Genomic DNA, 19,424 nt, shown 5'->3' on the forward strand with positions numbered 1-19,424 from the left:
ATTATATTATTTTGCTGTTTAACCATCATATTGTATTTTATACATAAATAACAGCATTTTATTTATGATGTTTTGGCCAACGCTTTTTATTCTTTGCATATATTTCATTTGGTTTTCTTGTTGACCTTTTTCTTCACCTAAAGATGTCACTCTTGAGAAACCACTTGTGTAACAATGAAGTGCCTCAATTACTTGACATTTAAAGGTCAGTGAGGATCAAGCATAAAACAATGACAAAAACACTAATAGTAAATGTAGAGACTTTGAGCTAATCAATGTCAAGAGGATGCTCTCAGATGATTGTGTGCTCATACAGTTCATATTTATATTCTGGTGTAAATAAAAGCAAGCCAGGAAATAAAGTAGTCACCAGTCAGTTTCCTAGAAATGTACTTGCTGAGAATGGAAAAAAACTGAAGTAATTTTACAATTTTAGGTGTCTTTTTTGTCATTCAAAATGTTCAAAAGTATTACTTGTATTATTATTATCATTATTATTGCATTCTGCTTCAAAGCGGTGATGTATTGTAATTGTCGGTGTTCGTGTGTTCGTCCGTTAGTTTGTCCATTCGTTCATTCGTTAGTCCACTAAATATCTTCGCAACCTTTGCAGATAGAAACATGAAACAAAAAGCACATTACTCGGGGACAAAGGGGATGAAAATGAAATGATGACCTTGACCCTGAGAAAACAAGGTTAAGGTCAAATTTTAACTTTTTGTACACTCAGAAACTGGATAAGATAGAAAGACGAAGAAGAAGGCCAGAGTAAGACAATAGATCAAAGCTAGTGCTTTGATCTACCTATGCACTAGCTTTGATCTATAGTCAAAGCTAGTGCATACACCTGTAGCTTTGACCTACCCTGATAGGTCAAAGTTATGCACTTGTCAGGTACTACTTTCAGAGTACCCTGACCTACCCTGGAAATAGGTCAGGGTAAGTCGTGGTATGTTGCAATATCTGACTGCCTTATTAGTATTATTATTATTATTATTACATCCTGTTTCAAAGCGGTGATCTATTGTAATTGTCAGTAATTTTTCCTTTCGTCCGTTCATCCGTCCATTTGTCCATTCGTTCGTTAGTCTACTAAATATCTTCGGAACCGTTGCAGATAGAAAGAAGAAACAAAAAGATTACTCGGGCAGCAAAGGGGATGAAAATGATATGATGACCTTGACCTTGAGAAAACTAGGTCAAGATAGGATCAGATAGAAAGAAAAGGGAGACCAGTGTAAGACCATAGATCAAAGCTAGTGCTTTGATCTACCTATGCACTAGCTTTGATCTATGGTCAAAGCTAGTGCATAACTTTGACCTAGCTTGAAACTTTGACGCTGAACTACCCTTAAAGTAGGTCAGGATAAGTCGCGGGATGTTGCAGTCTCTGACTGACTTGTTAGCATTAGCATTATAAGCATTATTACATCCCGCTTCAAAGTGGTGATGTATTGTAATTGTCAGCGTTCGTGTGTTTGTCCGTTCGTCTGTCCGTTAAAATGTCCACCAAATATCTTCGCAACCATTGAGATAGAAATATGAAACAAAAAACGGTTTACTCGACTGGCAAAGGGATGAAAATAAGATGATGACCATGGCCTTGAGAATGATAGGTCAAGGTCAAATTTCAACTTTTGTACACTCAGGAACTGGATAAGATATAAAGACAAGGGAGAAGGCCATTGTGAGTAAGACCATAGATCAAAGGTAGTGCTTTAATCTATGAAAGTAGGTCAGAGCACTAGCTTTGATCTTGGACCTATACAAGTAGGTCAAGGTAAAATTTTGAATTCATGGGTGTTGCGGGATGTTATAGTCTGCGACTGCCTTGTTAGCTCTGCATATTGCAAGCTGGAAAAACACAAGTCAACGTGAAATTAAATGACCCAAAAGAGTAATGCTTAAAGGGGAAACTAAACAGTATTCAGTTGTGAGGTGCAAGGTTCTGATGATTGTTCAAATATCACACAAACACCCACAAACGGTGACCTGGTCTATCACTTTCGTCAGTATAATATGTTCCCTTCAGAGGTCCAGCTGGATGTCTTTGTCATGAAAATCTGCGTGATTTCATTTATTGCTTTTATCCTGAAATGTATCTTCTTTTACTCGAGGTGCGATGAGGCTTTTGGTCACATTAGCAAAACCTGTTTTGATGTGGAATTGTGTGCCTTTGTTCTTTTTGAAACACAATTTATTCCTTGGCACACAGGCTCATGAATACACATGCAGCATCAGGGGCAGACACAGGCACAGACAGGCAAGAACAGAAACCTGTGCATAATCACTAATGGCTTGCAGTAAATGGAAAATTAAATGTTGTTAGATGATGTAAGCGGGCCTCTCATGTTGAGCTTGGAAATCGCTTCTAACGCATTGTGATCACACATTTTTTATTAGTCATACAGTCCATCCTCCCATGTAACACCTCTCTGGGCTTGGAAGCCGGGCCAATAATTAAACTCTAGGGAGCAGGATTACATCTGTGTGCACACAGTACATGTGTGTATATTACTATTGTGTGGGGGGGTGAATGAGGATGATGTATGATGCTCTCCGACCCTAATTAATTACCTCCTCCTACTGCCTGGTTGAACCTTCTCACTAATGTCATTGTCACACCACTGTGTTCAGGTGAAATTCCCTGAAGAGGAGGTTGACTTTATTGTTAGAAAGCCCTTATCTCGGCTTTTTGTGTCTGGGGCAAAATCTGAAGTAGTTCACAACAATTATTTTCTGGTACAACTTAGCCTCTATGTAGGTCAATGAACCCAAGAAATATCAAATTGAATCTTTCTTTCTATCTGTCTATCTAGCCATCCATCCATCCATCCATCCATCCATCCATCTATAAGCTGCTGCCCCCGCGACCCGACCCCGGATAAGCGGAGGAAGATGGATGGATGGATGGATGGATGGATGTTTTAATTGAGAGATAATACATCAGTAAGGTGTCAGAATGTTATGTTTAAACTACTGCTTGATGGCCTACAGTTCAAATGTCCTCTTTTTTTTTTTTCCAGAGAAAATGCATCATTTAAAAATCTGCATGATGAGGAGTTTTCAAATAAGTTACACACATTTTACTCGCCAAAATATCATAACAATAGAAAACATTTTCACATTTTATAATAGGTTGAGTTTTGAACAGACATTTTTAAATGAATGTGTAAGTACACTTATTAGCTTTTAAACACATTTGACAATAATTTAAATGATTGTCTATATGGCTCTATTTTTTGCCGTTATGTTGGTGTGGAAGAAGGAAGAAACACTGAGGTCTTTGATTTACATATCAACACAAATAGTCAAATATTGATCTAAATTGACTGGATTTTTGTTTTACTCAGTATCAAAGACAAAATTTTAAGACGTACAAATGTATCCAAAGCCCTATTAATAAGTGAGCGCTGCATCATTTGTGAAAGTCAGCTAAAAATAAAATGCACTTCGAAATGTCATTAAGCGCTCTGCTGAACTCATCTGACTAAACCATCTGCTCGACATCAAGAATGAAGTGTCACAATGGCGAGGGTAACACACACGCACACACACGCACACACACACACACACACACACATACACAGAAAGTGAACAATATTGAACCTACCAGATCTTCAGCCATACAAATACACTCTCCTTGATAATTAGTGTTTTGCTTGTGCATTTAGGGCAACAGTAAGTGTTAATCAACAGAAAATATTTGACAATTTTCTGTATGAAGTAAACAATTAACAGTTAATTAAAATAAATGTTTAAGAACTAAAGTATCTGATGAATCCATGATGCTTGTGGAGATGAGCAGCTCAAGGCCAGCACAGGCTAAAAGCCTCACATGACATAAGACATATCTGTTTTAATCTCCATAGTAACAGTCCCCTTGGAACCAGCATACGTTTGTGGTTTTATTCATAGTACTCCACAGCCCTCTGACTCCCTCACCCACCTTTTCTCACCTTCTCCATCACTCGCATCCTCTCTCTCCTACCCCTTTGCTCTCCCTTTGCGTATGTGCATTTGAGTCTGAGCGTGTCTGCTTGTGAGTCAGCTGCATCCTCAGCACCTGAGACATTACCTCCAGCCTCCACAGGGGAAGGGGCATCACTGAGGCTGCCAGTTAATAAGATCTGCTTTTGCCTTTCTGTGAGTGCATTTGAGCGTAATCTTTTAAAATTACTTTCTAATTCTTGTTGAAAGTGAGTTTTATGATTTTGCCTTGTGAAAAGTAATAATAATTCTAAAGAATGTAAAATATAACATAAGTAATGTTAATAACCAATAACCAATGTTTATCATTTCAAATGTATGGATTTTTATCTACCATCTAGACGTTTTAGCATTTGTATTCTTCCTCATGTGTCTCATTTGTTTTTGTTTTTTACTTTTTAACCAGATTTCAGCCCCAGCAAAAACTTTGGCTCGTCAGGCTTGTTGATTGTAGGAAACTAAGTCACGATCTCACAAGCTTGTGTCGAGGAGAGTGAGGTCAACATGGGATCAAGCTCCTCCTCCTATGGCCCCAAAGCAATTTACCTGGAAGTGGATGGGAGAGTGCAGAAGGTGGGTCCATTTGTAATGGAGATGATCTCTTGGATCTGTTTTCATTGTAATTTTTGTTTGATTTTTTAAAACTGTTTTGTAACTACATACAGGCACTTTCTTCTGTTTGCCTATTAGTTCAGTTTTCTTTTTGCTTACTTTTATTGTTTTCATGGCAAATAATATTGCGTAGTAGAAATAGAATTATAAATATCAAAGACATCCAAATTTAGGATCTGAATACAAACTGTAAGCCATGTATCTTGCTGCAAATTTATGTTTACAGAATAATCATACAAAGAAGGTGTATGAAGAATTAAAATTTAGAAAACCAATCAGTTCAACTATTGGAGTCATGTATTTCAAAATATATTTAAAATCCATAATATCTTTACTAACCATCATGTACATAAATTAAACCAGACATGAATTTCAGCAACACATGTGTGCCACCGGAGTTTTCTCAACGTTAAATAATGACAAAAAGACAAATATTTTTCTTTGCTACGACAACCATCGACTGAATTCTATCAAAATTTGTCAGTTAGTTTTTGGTGTAAGTTTTCTAACAAGCAATAAACGACAAATAAAAACATTATTCATTTGATGGTTGTTAAATAATTTCAGTTTAGAATTTTTACGATGGCACAGTGGGCAGCGCTATTGCTTCCCAGCAAGAAGGTTCTGGGTTTGATTACTCTCTGTGTGGAGTTTTTATGCTCTCACTGTGTCTGCGTGGATTCTCTCCAGGTTCTCTGGCTTCCTCCCACCTCCAAAAACATGCAGTTTAGGTGAATTGTTCACCCAAAATTGACCGCAGGAATGAGTGTTTGTGTGTTTGTCTTATGTGTGGTCCCATGATGATATGGCATCTTATCTAGGATGTACCCTGCCTGTCGCTATAGCAAGCAGGGATAGGTTCCAGCAGACCTGTAACCTGCAAGGTAAATAAGTGGCTGAAGACGCGATGATTATGGTCATCTCGTCTCCAAGAAAATGGATGGATGGAGTTTGTATTTGTTTCTTACAGTAGCCGGTACTTTCAGATTAAAATGGTGTGGCAATGTAGAGTACTTAGGTGTTACTAACCTGTTACTAGCTGTTTACACATCCGCTTATCTGCTGCCTTATAGATGAAAATAGACTGGTGTCTTTTTTCTCTCTGAGGAGATAATATTGAAGAAACACAATGTGGAGTACAAAGCAAAGGCTAGCAATGGTTTAATCAAGGGTTTCATCATAAGAAGAGAAATGAAATAGTTCAGTGATCATCGTAATAGTTATAGCAAAACACTCTAAGGCTCAAGTCTCTTGTCTGGACTTCATGTTTTGTTTCCAGTCATAATGAGATTCAAAAAATGCAGCACTTGCTGATATGTAGATGTAGAGTGCTTCAAGTAGAGAGCTGGCCATGACACATGTCTGTTCGAGAGCACCGAGCCCATGCCCTGAAGCTGAATGTTTGTCCATTACACCTGCTCCCTTCAAGATGAAGGATTAGAATTGCAGAGTATCTGCTGCTACTCTTTTTATTTTGTCAATATGTACACATGTACTAAGCATGTGCTCTACTAAACCATTTGAGTTGCCCTGATTGTCTGACAGGATTGGACAATTCTTTATTTAAGAGTTCATCAAAAGCTCCAGCTGTCCCTTAATTTAATCATTTTGAATTTAAGTGACCTTGATTTTAAATTCCCATTTGACTAAAGTCTCTGTAACACGCATGAAAACCCCACCGAGAACACATCTGCTTTGTTCATGGGTTATGAATGCATAACATGCATGTTGGAAATCACATAGACACAGATAGCACTTATTATATTTGTGGACCATGGAGGAAATTATGCTCTTAACCCTAGAACACTAACCTCGGGTGATTTTCACCCATACAATTCTTGTCATGTGATTTTCACTGTGTTGCCATTGTCTGAGTTCCATGGGTCCTTGGGTAGCTTCAAGCTGCTCACTGATGTTATTAATTGTATGTTTGTTTCCCTCCTCCCATCTATGGTTTTTTCAAGAGGCATGTGTTCGGGTGATTTTCACCCGCCTTTAGTGGTAGAGGGTAACATATTTTACGGGTGGAATTTACCCAACGTGAGTGTTTTTGTGTTTAAATCAGGCATTTTTAGCACTTTCCAATGGAAACAACCTTCAGGCCGGCCACATTCCCTGCCCCATTTCATCCACAGCTGTCATCCTGACACCAAAGACCTAACTTTGGTGTCCTTCCATGACACAGCATCAAAAAAGAAGCTTGTCCTACTCTTTGTCATCCTTGCACACACAACCAAGTATTGGACCCACTCACAACCCTGACATGATCAAATTTTACAACCAAACAAAGGGAGGTGTTGATACTTTCGACCAGATGTGTGCTCAATACAGCAGTGGAAGAAACACCAAGAGGTGGCCACTGTGTGCTATATGGCATGATGAACGCTGGTGTGATAAAGTCATGGATCATTCACAAGGAGAATGCCATGAAGAGAGGTGACCCACAAATGAAGAGCCAGTATATGCAGGCTTTGGCAATGGCACTCATCAAGACATGGGCACGACACAGGTGTCATGTCTGCCATCGACCAGTGTGTCCTCAGCACCACTACCCTGCCTGTACCAACTGCATGTAAGGCATAAGGTAAGTTAAAAGTTGTCCCAGAATTTGCATGTAATCCTTAATTAGTATAATGTTTATGAATACACATCACTTAATGTTAATTTCCAAGGAAATTCATATAGTCAAAAAAATTTGGTGATTTTTTCCCTCACAAAAAAAGCCATTTTTTATCTCTCTCTCCCACAGTTGTCAATGATGCAAGAAGACTGTGCCTTCACCAGACAAGGCTCACATGTCCTAGGAATGGGTGGACCAAAGAACAAGTTCCCAGCTCCATTTTTTTTTTGGTTCTGAAATTTATCGGTCAGGATGACCTGTTTTTTCAATAATTTTGATGCCTTTTTAAAAAGTCCACCATGGTACCTTTTTTTAAATGTATGTGATACTGTATATTTTGAAATTAAAGAAGAGTACTACAGTTTGTCATACAGTGTTGTACTTTTACATAAACTGATGAAAACTGTATTTTATCCAGGATATTGTATCGGGTAAAATATACCCGACGTTAGTGATGGTGTTACTTATTTTAGCGTTAGTGTTCTAGGGTTAAACATGATGACAATCAGAATAGCTACCAGTTGTGGGTCTTCATTATTTCCATTATGTAAGTAAATGAATTCAGAATCAGGTTTGAAAACAGCATTTACAGTCTGTTTTCCTCATAGGTGGTCTTCAGTCGCCACTGCAGCCCATGTGACATCAAGGAGCTTCTATGCTCTTCATCCAACATTCCCAGGTTAGTTTGTGTGCTTATTTTTTTGATCATTAATTCATTAAGAATTTTTGGTCATTAAACATTGTCTACAAAATTGAAGAAAAAAAACACACGAAATGCCGCACAAAAATATACAACATACTAAGATTACAATGAGTTATAGCAGTCAAAATGCATATGCATGTGTATAAAACAAAACTACAGTAACCACGTACATTAAAACAGATAAATACTAAAAAGCAGATGAAGTTACTATCTATTATTATCTCAAATTTGCTTTTATTGAAGATTTATTGAGATTTTTTGTAGCTCTTGTATTTACATTTTATATTAATATGTAATATTTAATATTTATGTATTTCTTGCAAAACATTAATGAGCAGTTTTGAAGTGTATAGATAAATAAAATGTACAATATATGAAATATTTAAGTCAAGGCACAATGAAACAAGTATGTAATTTAACAATGCTGATAATTGAAAAGAAACACATAATATGTGGGTATATTGTATATTTTTTCTTTTTGAAAAAGTATAAAACATTGAGGAGAATGAAAAAAAAAATCTTTCCACGTTTCTTTTCATTTGTCCTTTCACTGCAGGAACACTGCTATCATGGTGGTGGACCCAGAAGGTGCCATGGTCTCCATAGATCCCACCATGCCAACCAACTCTCCAAAGTAATATTCCTGTTCAGTAATTTTTTTTAAATTCAATTTCAGTGTTCTTTTTCTCACTTTTACTTTCTTTCATCTCCCAACTTTCCTTATGAATTCAGATTTTTTTTTTCTTCTAAACAATATTTATCAAAACAATTACATCAACAATTCTTCTATTGATGAGACACAGCAACCACTAAACCAACCTTGTAACAACATTGCTCTGTCTACTGTAAATTTTTTGGGAAAAAAATCCACATACTGTACACATCAAATTGCGGCTCAAGTTGGGGGTAACAAGCACTCCTCTAATTTCTTCACAGCTCTTTGTACAAAGTCATCCCTCTGTCTACCAGTCAACTTGGAGGTAAAGTGTCCATAGCAGCTTTATTCTCTTTAAATCAACCAGCTCAGTAATGTACATCAACAACAGACATATTGTGTGTTTAGCTTGTAAAAGTCCATTTTGACCATGTGACGGCTATTGCACTGCACAATTTTTTGGTGTGTTTGTGTCTGCAGAGAAAGATGACATGTTTCAGAACGTGTTGTCTCAGGTGGCCGACCAGTTCAGCAGGTAAAGACGTCATTATGTTAGGTGATGGCTGAAGTCAGCCTGCCCTTAACCTCAGGGGGACCAGGGACATTTGTGTGTTCTTTATTTCTTTCTTTACTAGTTTGTTTTGGAGGCATTTTACTTCTTTTTATCCACTGTAAAGAAAAAGACAATGGAGGTTTGAGTAAATTTAATTCGATCTAACTCCTCAGGTTAGGACTGAATTTGGTAACAGAGCTTTCAGCTTTGCTGTACCTTCTTCGTGAAAATTTTTACAGACTGAACGGAAACGCTCTTAACTTATTCCATCTGAAGCCTTCCGTTCTATCCTGAGGGACAGACAGTGTGAGACCACTGAATGGTGCATCTGTCTTTAAAACTTAATTGTTGTTTGTTATTGTGTTACATCTGCCACTTCTTATTAAAAACACAATCACACTTCCAAAATTGTATGTTTTAGTCTGTACTGTCACTTCTATGTAACTGTTCTCACGATGTGAGGCCAAGTCATTTTTAGAGGATGACCTGGCCTGACCTGGTTAAATAAGGATTAATAAATTAAATAAATTAAACTACACATGCACATCGACCAGTGTACATTGTGACTGTGCATGTGTGATCATCGTGTGTTTTCCACAAAAGATGACAAAATCACTACTCTCACATGTCTCCTGCCTGAAAGTACAGGGCTGTCAGCGTAGGCAGCACATGTCAGAGCACCAGCATTGATAAGAAAGGGCTGCTTGTTTTAGTGTTATTATCAACATGACAAATGAACCTTACACGTCATTTTAATTTCTTATGATTTGTCTCCTTCTCTCAGGGCGTTTCGTATCAACGAGCTGAAGACTGAGGTCACCAACAGGCTAGCAATGCTGGAGAAGCGAGTAGAATGTAGGTGGTATAACTTACAGAAAAGAGTTTCGCTCAAAAGATCTTCAAAGGGATGAAGCATAGAGATTGAAACATTTTCCTGTTGTCATTTTCTTTCAGTGGAGGGCCTGAAGGTGGTGGAGATTGAGAAGTGTAAAAATGACCTGAAGAAGTTACGAGATGAGATGACATCAAGAGGTGGTGGCAGGTGACATGAAGTATAAAGTTAGATGCTACACATCCTGCAGACATCAGCTGAGACTAAATCATTTAAAGTTAGTGTAAACTAATATTGTCTTATGACTTCTGTCCTTTAAATTTAGAGTAAACTGTCCATGTAAATACAATTTCTCAGATGATGGAAAGAAAGTGACTCCCAGACGAGATGTCCCCAACTACCCAAAGGTTTGTTATTCTTAGACAAATTAAATTTATTAAGCATCAGTGACTTTCGAAGTTCTAACAACTGTTTTTTGGGATACACAGTACACACTGTCTCAGGAGACTATCGAGGCACTCAAAAAGCCAACATTTGATGTGTGGCACTGGGAACATAATGAGGTTTGTTGATTTTATCTCTCCAAGATTAATTTCTATATTCCAGGAGACTGGCATTTAAATGTTTTACTTCTTCCTGTGTGGCTGCAGATGCTAAGTTGTTTGGAGTATATGTACCATGACTTGGGACTGGTGAAGGAATTCAACATGAACCCCATCACCCTCAAGCGATGGCTGGTAAAGTTAGGGCAGTAAATGAGGTGTAATGTCTACTATGAAGTAAAATGTATAGGTCTCAAGTGAGACCTACTCAGAAGCAAAGATGTTGGCGAGAGTAGAATATAGCATACCAATAAAGAGTTCAAAAACATTTTTGAAATACTTTAAATTTCCAGTTCTTCAGTAACTGGTCAAATCATTTTGTTTTCTAGCTGGCAATTCAAGAGAACTACCGAAACAACCCATTTCACAACTTTCGCCACTGCTTCTGTGTGAGCCAGATGATGTATGGCATGATCCACCTCTGTAACCTGCAGGTATGATGTAAGATTGTGTGTGTGAGGGTGTGTGTGCATGTCAATGACAGGCTTAAAATGGACATCTAACAAACGTATGCAAATTGTGTGTCAGAAATGGAAGAAAAAAGTACAGATTTCTTTTTTATGTTCTGATCATTTCCTGTGTGTCATATTTTGGATATATAATTCTCTGTTTTTGAAATCCCAACAAATTAATTTCCAAATTGTACATTTGACAATAACAGATTTGACTTATACTATTGTCCAGGAGAAGCTGACTCTCACCGATATGGGAATTCTAATGACAGCTGCTGTGTGTCATGACCTGGACCACCCTGGCTACAACAACACGTAAGATTCAGTACTCTCTCTGGGGGAGTGTTAACAGATGCCCATTGACCCAGTTTGTTTTGACATCTTCATCACAAACTGTTATCAATGAACTGTGAAACTAGTTCAGCCTGGAGAGAGCTCAGGTATGAAAACACACTGATTCAGATGATCATTTTTTTGGAGTTTTAAACTGGTAGGGAACTCTATTATCAGCAAAATGTCATGAACATATAAAATGAATCCATATTCACATGTGCGCTCCATCTATTAGGTACCAAATCAATGCTCGTACAGAGCTGGCAGTGCGATACAACGACATATCTCCACTAGAGAACCATCACTGTGCTGTGGCTTTCCAGATCATCTCTCTTCCCGAGTGCAATATCTTTGCAAATGTTGATCCTGATGCATTCAAACAGATCCGACAGGTGAGATGTGGACAAAAACGCCAAATAAATAAAATGGTAATTGTAAATCGACAGAGACAGTGAAAAATGATACAAGAGAAAAACAACTCCACTAAATAATATTACATGCAGAGAAACTGAGTGGCCAAGAGAGTCAGCATCAGTTTAGTTGCCACAAAAGTTGATTATGAATGAAGGAAATAAATCTAGGGAAACAAAGAAAACACGGAAACACAAAAGGGAAAGGTAAAATGTGCTGCTTGTCAAGGAATTCACAGTAGAACCCTTGGAAGAAGGCTGAGTCCAAGATGTTGCTTTATGACAACCAAGAACATCCCTCTGGACCATGAGCCTTTGAGTACTTGAGGCACTGAAACCTCCAACTGTAGCTAACAATGAAGACAGGATGGTCATCAATTATGGAGGTAGTTGACGGGTGTCGGTCAGAGAGTGTGAAAGTTTGAATGTAAAGCAATCCATAAATATGTCATACACATGGTATACAGATTGCAAATATGTAACAAAATGTCACAGAAATGTCTTACAAAAGTTGCTTTCTTTTTCCAGGCAATCATCACCCTTATTCTGGCCACTGATATGGCCAGACATGGTGAGATACTAGACTCCTTTAAGCAAAAAGTGGACAACTTTGACTTCACCAATGAAGAGCATGTGACATGTGTATGTATTATTTACATATTATAAGATCACGTTGCATTTCTGACTGAAATCAGCTGTTCATGTACTATTATGCAAAGTGTGACCTCAGCAAAGGCAAGCCTTTCAATGTGATTTAATAAGGAGATAGTCAGATGGATCGTATTACTATAATTAGGAAAGCAGTCACATATAAAAGATGTATGAAGACAGAGTTGCGTGTAATGATAATGAATAGTCTTCTTTATCATGTGTTTTTGTGTTTTTTATGTTTGTGTGTCTCGGTCGGGAGGCCGCATGTATGTTTGTTCATTTGTGTGTTTGCAATTTCAGCTGAAGATGGTTTTGATCAAGTGTTGTGATATTTCCAATGAAGTGAGACCAACTGAGGTGGCTGAGCCTTGGGTGGATTGTCTTTTGGAGGAGTACTTCATGCAGGTGAGGACAACTAGTGCAGAGTGTGAAAGAAAAATTCTGTAAATGAAGAAATTTAAAAAAGGAAAGAATTTCCACTTCCCAGAGTGACAGAGAGAAGTCAGAAGGACTCCCTGTGGCTCCCTTCATGGACAGAGACAAAGTCACAAAACCCACTGCTCAAATAGGATTCATCAAGTTTGTCCTTATCCCAATGTTTGAGACTGTGATGAAGGTAGGGCTGTAATACAAGTGATCCTTGATCAATACACATACTGATTAGCATATCGAGTCTCAATGTGATGTCCAACAGCTTTTCCCACAGATTGAGGAAATCATGGTTCAACCATTGAGAGATTCTCGTGACCATTATGAAGAGTTGAAACAAATTGATGATGCCATGACAGAGGTAAAACCTATTCTTTCTTTCTTCTATCTATCTATCTATCTATCTATCTATCTATCTATCTATCTATCTATCTATCTATCTATCTATCTATCTATCTATCTATCTATCTATCTATCTATCTATCTATCTATCCATCCATCCATCCATCCATCCATCCATCCATCCATCCATCCATCCATCCATCCATCCATCCATCCATCCATCCATCCATCCATCTATCTATCCATCTATCTTGTGTCATAATCAAGTGGTGATTGTGTACATTGTGTACTTACGTTTTTTTGCATGTGCATCAAAACATGAAATTTGGCTAAAATGAATGAGAATTCATTTAGATGGGTGTTCTGATTAGCTCAGAACTACAACCACCACAAGCTGTAGAGTGGTTTGAACCTGTAGAAAACAGAGCAATGGCAGGCAAATGGAACACGTGTGCGTCATCACAGACTTGTCACTGAGCCTCTGTGGACTAAATTTAGCTCTCTAGCTTCAAGCCTCATTTTCAGAGTACAACAATGAGCTTGCAGTAATCACAATATAAGCAGCTACACATTGGTAGTATTATAGGTTTCCAGCTGTGAGAAGGGAACCTACAGGAAACTTATCAATATTATTCAAGCTTTTCGCCTGGAGCTACCAAACACTACTAATTATTGGTTATGCAGTTTGCTTCACATGGGTGGGGTCACACACACACATGCAAACACACAACGAACCACTTCCTAACATAAAGGTGTGTCTTCTATTCAATGAGGCACAGAAGAAAAAAACTGAAAATATGTCATTAGGCGGGAAGAAGAAGTAAGCTGTGCAGTGAGTTCAGTGGTATCTGTGTAAGTAAAAGCAACAATTGATTGTGCTCTCGTGTTTTGTGTTCATTTCATGAGTGTGTTCTTTCTCTTACCGCTTTCTAGCCTCTTCACAGCAACTCTCCTCTAGGCTAAGTCTACCTACAAACATCAGATCTTTATGAAAGTGAAGCACTTTCATCACTTTGGATTTGCCTTTTTTTTTTTTTTTTTTCAAAATAACCCCAAGGAGTTCATATCAATGTCATCACTGAGTTGGTATGTGAGCAAATGATTGGCACTCTGAGGGTCTCAGATGTGTGGAAATAACAAATGAAAAAAAAGAGGAGGAAATTTCAATAACCCAAATTTAAGTAAGACATTAAAAAGAATGAACTCCACAATGGTTTAAGTTAAGGTCAAATTAATTACAGTACATAGGTATACCCATGATTTTTAGTGTTGTGACTATAAAGTAATAAAAGTTACATCGATATTTAATATAACTTACTATTACTCTGATAATTATGCTGCTATCATGCTTCAAAATGAAGTGATGAAACTGCCACTTATTTGTTTCCTTCTTAAACATTGTGTTACCTGTTTTCTTAACCATTTGGTGCTCAGGCATGGTTTGCACTGATATAGGCACTGATCTCAGTTAATGAGTTGGATTTATTGTAAACTAGCTCTAGTTCCTCAAATAATGTTTCTTTACTTCTAACTGAAGCAGTGATTTTATTACAGGGGTCTCCATTTGTAATTAAATTAAGAAAGACCTGACTGAGGCCTTGGTGAAGACGCTCTGTGGTGCATTCCCGACGACAACAGATGCATCGAGATGGAGAGAAAAAAAAACTGCTCGGCTACATACTGAAATAAACTTAGGCGTCATTGTGGCATATCTTGAACTTTGACTTAGACTTTTGCATTGGATGTAACAGAGGGAAATGGATCTCTCTGTATGATTATGGTGTTAAGTCTTTTGACCTACATTTCTACATTTGATAGTGTCGCAAGAGGTTGAAGGACCAGTTTCTCCATTAAAGGTTTGATTTCCATGCAAAAGATAAGCAATTGCTGAAGAAAAGACCTCATAGCCTCAAGGTTCAGGAAAACATTTGATCAGCAACAAAAGATCATTTAACAGAAACTGTCAAAGGGACTGGACACACCTTCCTATTCAATTGAATGTGAAACTGTGTCCAAACATTTCGTTTTTTCTAATAAAAAAGGTCATTGAGATGTTTTCACCTCACTGTAGAAAAATGTTTGGATTGATATGATCCACTGAGTGTTTTACAAAGAAAAATGTAACTTTGCACCTTTTTTTTTTAAAACCACAATGATTGAAGCATCACAAGTGTCTGTGTATCTTTCTTCCTTCAGTACTGTTTAATAAAGACAAGCTACATCTGAACAATAGCTGCCCATGAGCAAAAATGTCTCATGTCTCACAACATTTCTAGTTTGTAATGTCTGTCTGGGTATCTTACACAACCCACACACCATCTCCAGTGCACCTTCACTATTTTTTTTGATGAGATTGAAAAGAACTACGGTACACAATGACATTGAACCTGGAGCTTTATTCTTTAAATAAATATATTTCCAGTTAAACTTATTTCTTTTTTTGACAACACACTCATGCTTGGTTAAACACATACACGTCATCCTGATTGACACCCATTTCATTAGCACTGTATGTGTGGGCTAGAACACAGTCACAATGTGTATGTCTGTTTGTACCACTCGTAGATACAACTTATCTTGGATCGCGTCACAGCCCTTTGAGCAAGATCAGAACAAGGTGACTCAATCCTGTTTTTATTACTATGAATTAAAATGGTCAATTCATTGTAAAAAAAGATCATTGCATCTTTTGGCCTCAGACACAGTATGCTTAGACATGCACACACACACACACACACACACACACACACACACGTACAGACGCACACAAGCACACACGCACCTGCTGGTTTGCACAATGTGAATATCAAAAGGTTTGACCTGTACTTCATCCTTGTGTATAGATGTGTTTTACTTTCCGGGATCATAATCAGTATATAAAATTAAGTGGGAGAATTTATCTACAATTTCTTCTTTTAATTTGATAAGTCTCATTATTTACTCATGTTCATTTGTATGATCTTTCATGATTATTTTACTGCAATTTTACAATTTTGCTGGGTTATTCAAGCAATAACATAATAATGTTATTATTGCAGTTACGGTGCATGAAAGTGAGTGAACAGATTTAAACTCAAGTCTTTAAATGAAAATGTATTCCCCACCACTTTGTCATCTTGACATGTTTTACCTGCAGGACTGCTCTGATGAAAAACTTGTTGCATCCCTCAGGGTTACATAACACTCGGCTGTATGAGAAGAGATAAAACCACTGCTGCTCATAAATAAAGAGGGTTTCTTACCTGACATAATCAACAAAGGTGCTCTTATTGTATTTTATTGTAATACCTCTCTTCGAGGGAGGTAAAACAAGCTAAATGCTTAACAGTTTCCTTCGATGGGCTTGACAGCAATCCTTTGCATGAAAATTAAGCTGTGTCATTTGATCAGAAGATTTGGAATATGATCCAAATTCTTTCAGAAATCCAAAGTTCTAGGTCTCCACGCTTCTTCTTTTGATTCAACATTGTGAGATAGGGCCTTTATTTTTTACATGTGCCCACATGAAACCAATCATGGTATAAATACCCAGGTGTATAAATCTCATGATGTTCCACTACGAAGCACAAATCTGGATAAACAATCCCTTTGTAACTCATAAACCACTGCCAAAAGCATGACTCCTATCAAAACAATAATAAGCATACAAAAAACAACCAGTTAGATGATCAGATTTAGCTGATCCCCATCACAGGTCTAGAGATTGTTATTGTGCTCCAGCATATCAAACACCCTGGGGCTTCATTGTATTTTGTTTTCAGTTCCTGTCAGTGTTTCCTGTTGTATTTTGGCACTCACCATTGTCTCTCATTTCACACACTTTACTTCCTGCCCTTGTGCTTTCCCATCATGTGTGATTACCTGCCCCACCCTGATGGGCTTCACCTGTCCCTCATTGACCTTCCTTCCTTGTGTATTGAGTCCTTTTGGAGTCCTTTGTCCATGCCAACTTTCCCTCGGATTACAGGAGATTTTGGCTAACCCACTGGGATACCATTGTTTGTGTTTTTTGACTGACTTTTCTTGTACACCGAACCTCGTTTGGAAATGAAGACCTTGAGTTTTCAGAGACCTCCTTTGTTCTTCTTTCTCTTTTGGCTTTTCCCTTTAGGGGTCGCAACAGCGAATCAGTTGCCTCCATCTAACCCTGTGTTCTGCATCATCTTCTCTCACCAACTACCTTCATGTCCTCTTTCTCTACATCCATAAACCTCCTCTTTGGTCTTCCTCTAGGCCTCCTGTCTGGCAGTTAAAAACTCAGCATCCTTCTACCAATATATTCACTATCTCTCCTCTGGACATGTCCAAACCATCTCAGTCTGGCCTCTTTAACTTTATCTACAAAACCTCTAACATGTGCTGTCCCTCTGATGTACTCATTCCTGATCCTATCCATCCCGGTCACTCCAAAAGAGAACCTCGGCATCTTCATCTCTGCTACCTCCAGCTCCACCTCTCATTCCCATACATGTACTCTGTCTTACTGCGGCTAAACTTCATTCCTCTCCTTTCTCTAGCTTCTCCTCCACCTGTTTCCTGCTCTCACTACAGATCACAATGTCATCTGCAAACATCATAGTCCATGGAGATTCCTGTCTAACCTCGTCTGTCAGCCTGTCCATCACCATAGCTAACAAGAAGGGGCTCAGAGCTGATCCCTGATGCAGTCCCACCTCCACCTCATCTGTCACACCTACAGCACAACTCACCACTGTCTTACAGTCCTCATACATGTCCTGCACTGCTCTAACATACTTCTCTGCCACTCCAGACTTCCTCATACAATACCACAGTTTCTCTCTGGGCACCCTGTCATAAGCTTTCTCCAGATCTACAAAAACACAATGCAGCTCCGTTTGGCCTTCTCTGTACTTCTCTATCAACATCTTCAAAGCAAATACTGCAACTGTAGTACCCTTTTTTGTCAAGAAACCATACTGCTGCTCACAAATACTCACTTCTGCCCTTAGTCTAGCATCCACTACTCTTTCCCATAACTTCATTGTATGGCTCATCAGCTTTATTCCTCTGTAGTTGCCACAACTCTGCACAAGAGAAAAAAAAGTCTTTCATTACATCATCACAGCTCAAGTCCAAAAATATGTGAGGAAGGTGTATGCAAAATTAATTAAATATTCAGTTTGCACAGCAGCACAAAAAAGAAACATAATGTTTCTACCTTTGAAAATCTTTGTGCAGCGTATTGCAGAGAAATGGAAAGTACTTAAGAAAAATTGTGTCACTCGAAAAGCATCTTGGAATGGTCTCCGAGATTTACAGATGTAGATGTAGTTCAAACTTCTGGCAAAAAGATGTTGTGTCCTTTTCTCCAATTTTTCTGATTTTCATTCCCACTACTTTCCCAGGTCAGAAATCACTAGGGGGAATTCCTCCCAGTATGTGCTAAGATAAAAGTGTGTCTATGTGCGTGCATGGTCACCAAGCCTCCTAAAATCGAATTCTTGCAGCAGGATGATCCAAGTTCAGTTGAAACTGGGGTAACACAAAACACATGGTGCAGAATAAATTCTGACTTCAGCACTGTTTGTTTTATTACCTTACTGTTCATCTTTTAATGTGTACATGAACAGAACCTTCCAGTAGTCAAAGCATGCTAACTGGAGGACTTTCTGTGTAAATGCTTTTTTATCAGACCCTAGAATGTGCTGTTAGTCGGGGTGGTGAGTCACTCAAACAGGATTTTCTCTGCTGACCAGACAACAGCAAAGCCCAGACCTGCTTCATGTGAGCAAACACGCATGCAGACAAAGCCATGGTTGTGGAAGAGGCCGTTAAATCATGAGGGATGTCCCATTCCTTTTGACTCCCACATTCAAGAATGCCCAGTCTGTTGTTTACGAACTGGAGTATGGGGACACCAGCTTGATTTAGTGAGGACAGTTACACTGCTGACAAGAATGGGAAGGGGTCAGCGGTCGGAGGAGAAAGGTAGCCCTAAATTCTGGTCCTTTGAAAATTTATCCAGAGTGGCAACCAGTCCAATAAAATCTCACTCCTTACCTGAAATATCCTTAAAAATAATTTTGGTCTAGTCATATGAATTCAAAAATTTACAACTTGCTTTAATAGCCATTCTTTATGACAGACCTCACACACTTTGCCAAGGGGCTCAGAGACACCTGTGCTACATTCTGGTTAAACAGGTCTTAAACTTATTGTTATCATAAAGCACTATCAGCAGATTATGGCCCATTCGAGTCAGTTAAAGCCTTCCGATAA

The 19,424-nt window shown here is 38.3% G+C and overlaps 1 protein-coding gene across 1 annotated transcript; it reads left to right on the top strand.

The window, feature by feature from the left end:
• The first annotated feature begins 4,068 nt into the window (after positions 1–4,068).
• pde9ac (phosphodiesterase 9ac) lies at positions 4,069–15,151 on the top strand. The gene is made up of 19 exons (XM_068317619.1): positions 4,069–4,146; positions 4,397–4,563; positions 7,831–7,901; positions 8,482–8,559; positions 8,862–8,905; positions 9,061–9,115; positions 9,918–9,988; positions 10,088–10,175; positions 10,291–10,372; positions 10,454–10,528; positions 10,616–10,702; positions 10,897–11,001; positions 11,252–11,334; positions 11,588–11,744; positions 12,291–12,404; positions 12,714–12,818; positions 12,901–13,029; positions 13,108–13,203; positions 14,739–15,151. Exons 2-19 carry the CDS (start codon positions 4,495–4,497, stop codon positions 14,772–14,774), a joined length of 1,545 nt encoding a protein of 514 aa, XP_068173720.1. The 5' UTR covers positions 4,069–4,146; positions 4,397–4,494; the 3' UTR covers positions 14,775–15,151.
• The last annotated feature ends 4,273 nt before the right edge of the window (positions 15,152–19,424 follow it).

This window comes from Antennarius striatus, chromosome 6, assembly GCF_040054535.1.
Source record: "Antennarius striatus isolate MH-2024 chromosome 6, ASM4005453v1, whole genome shotgun sequence".
NCBI classification, from domain to species: Eukaryota; Metazoa; Chordata; class Actinopteri; order Lophiiformes; family Antennariidae; genus Antennarius; species Antennarius striatus.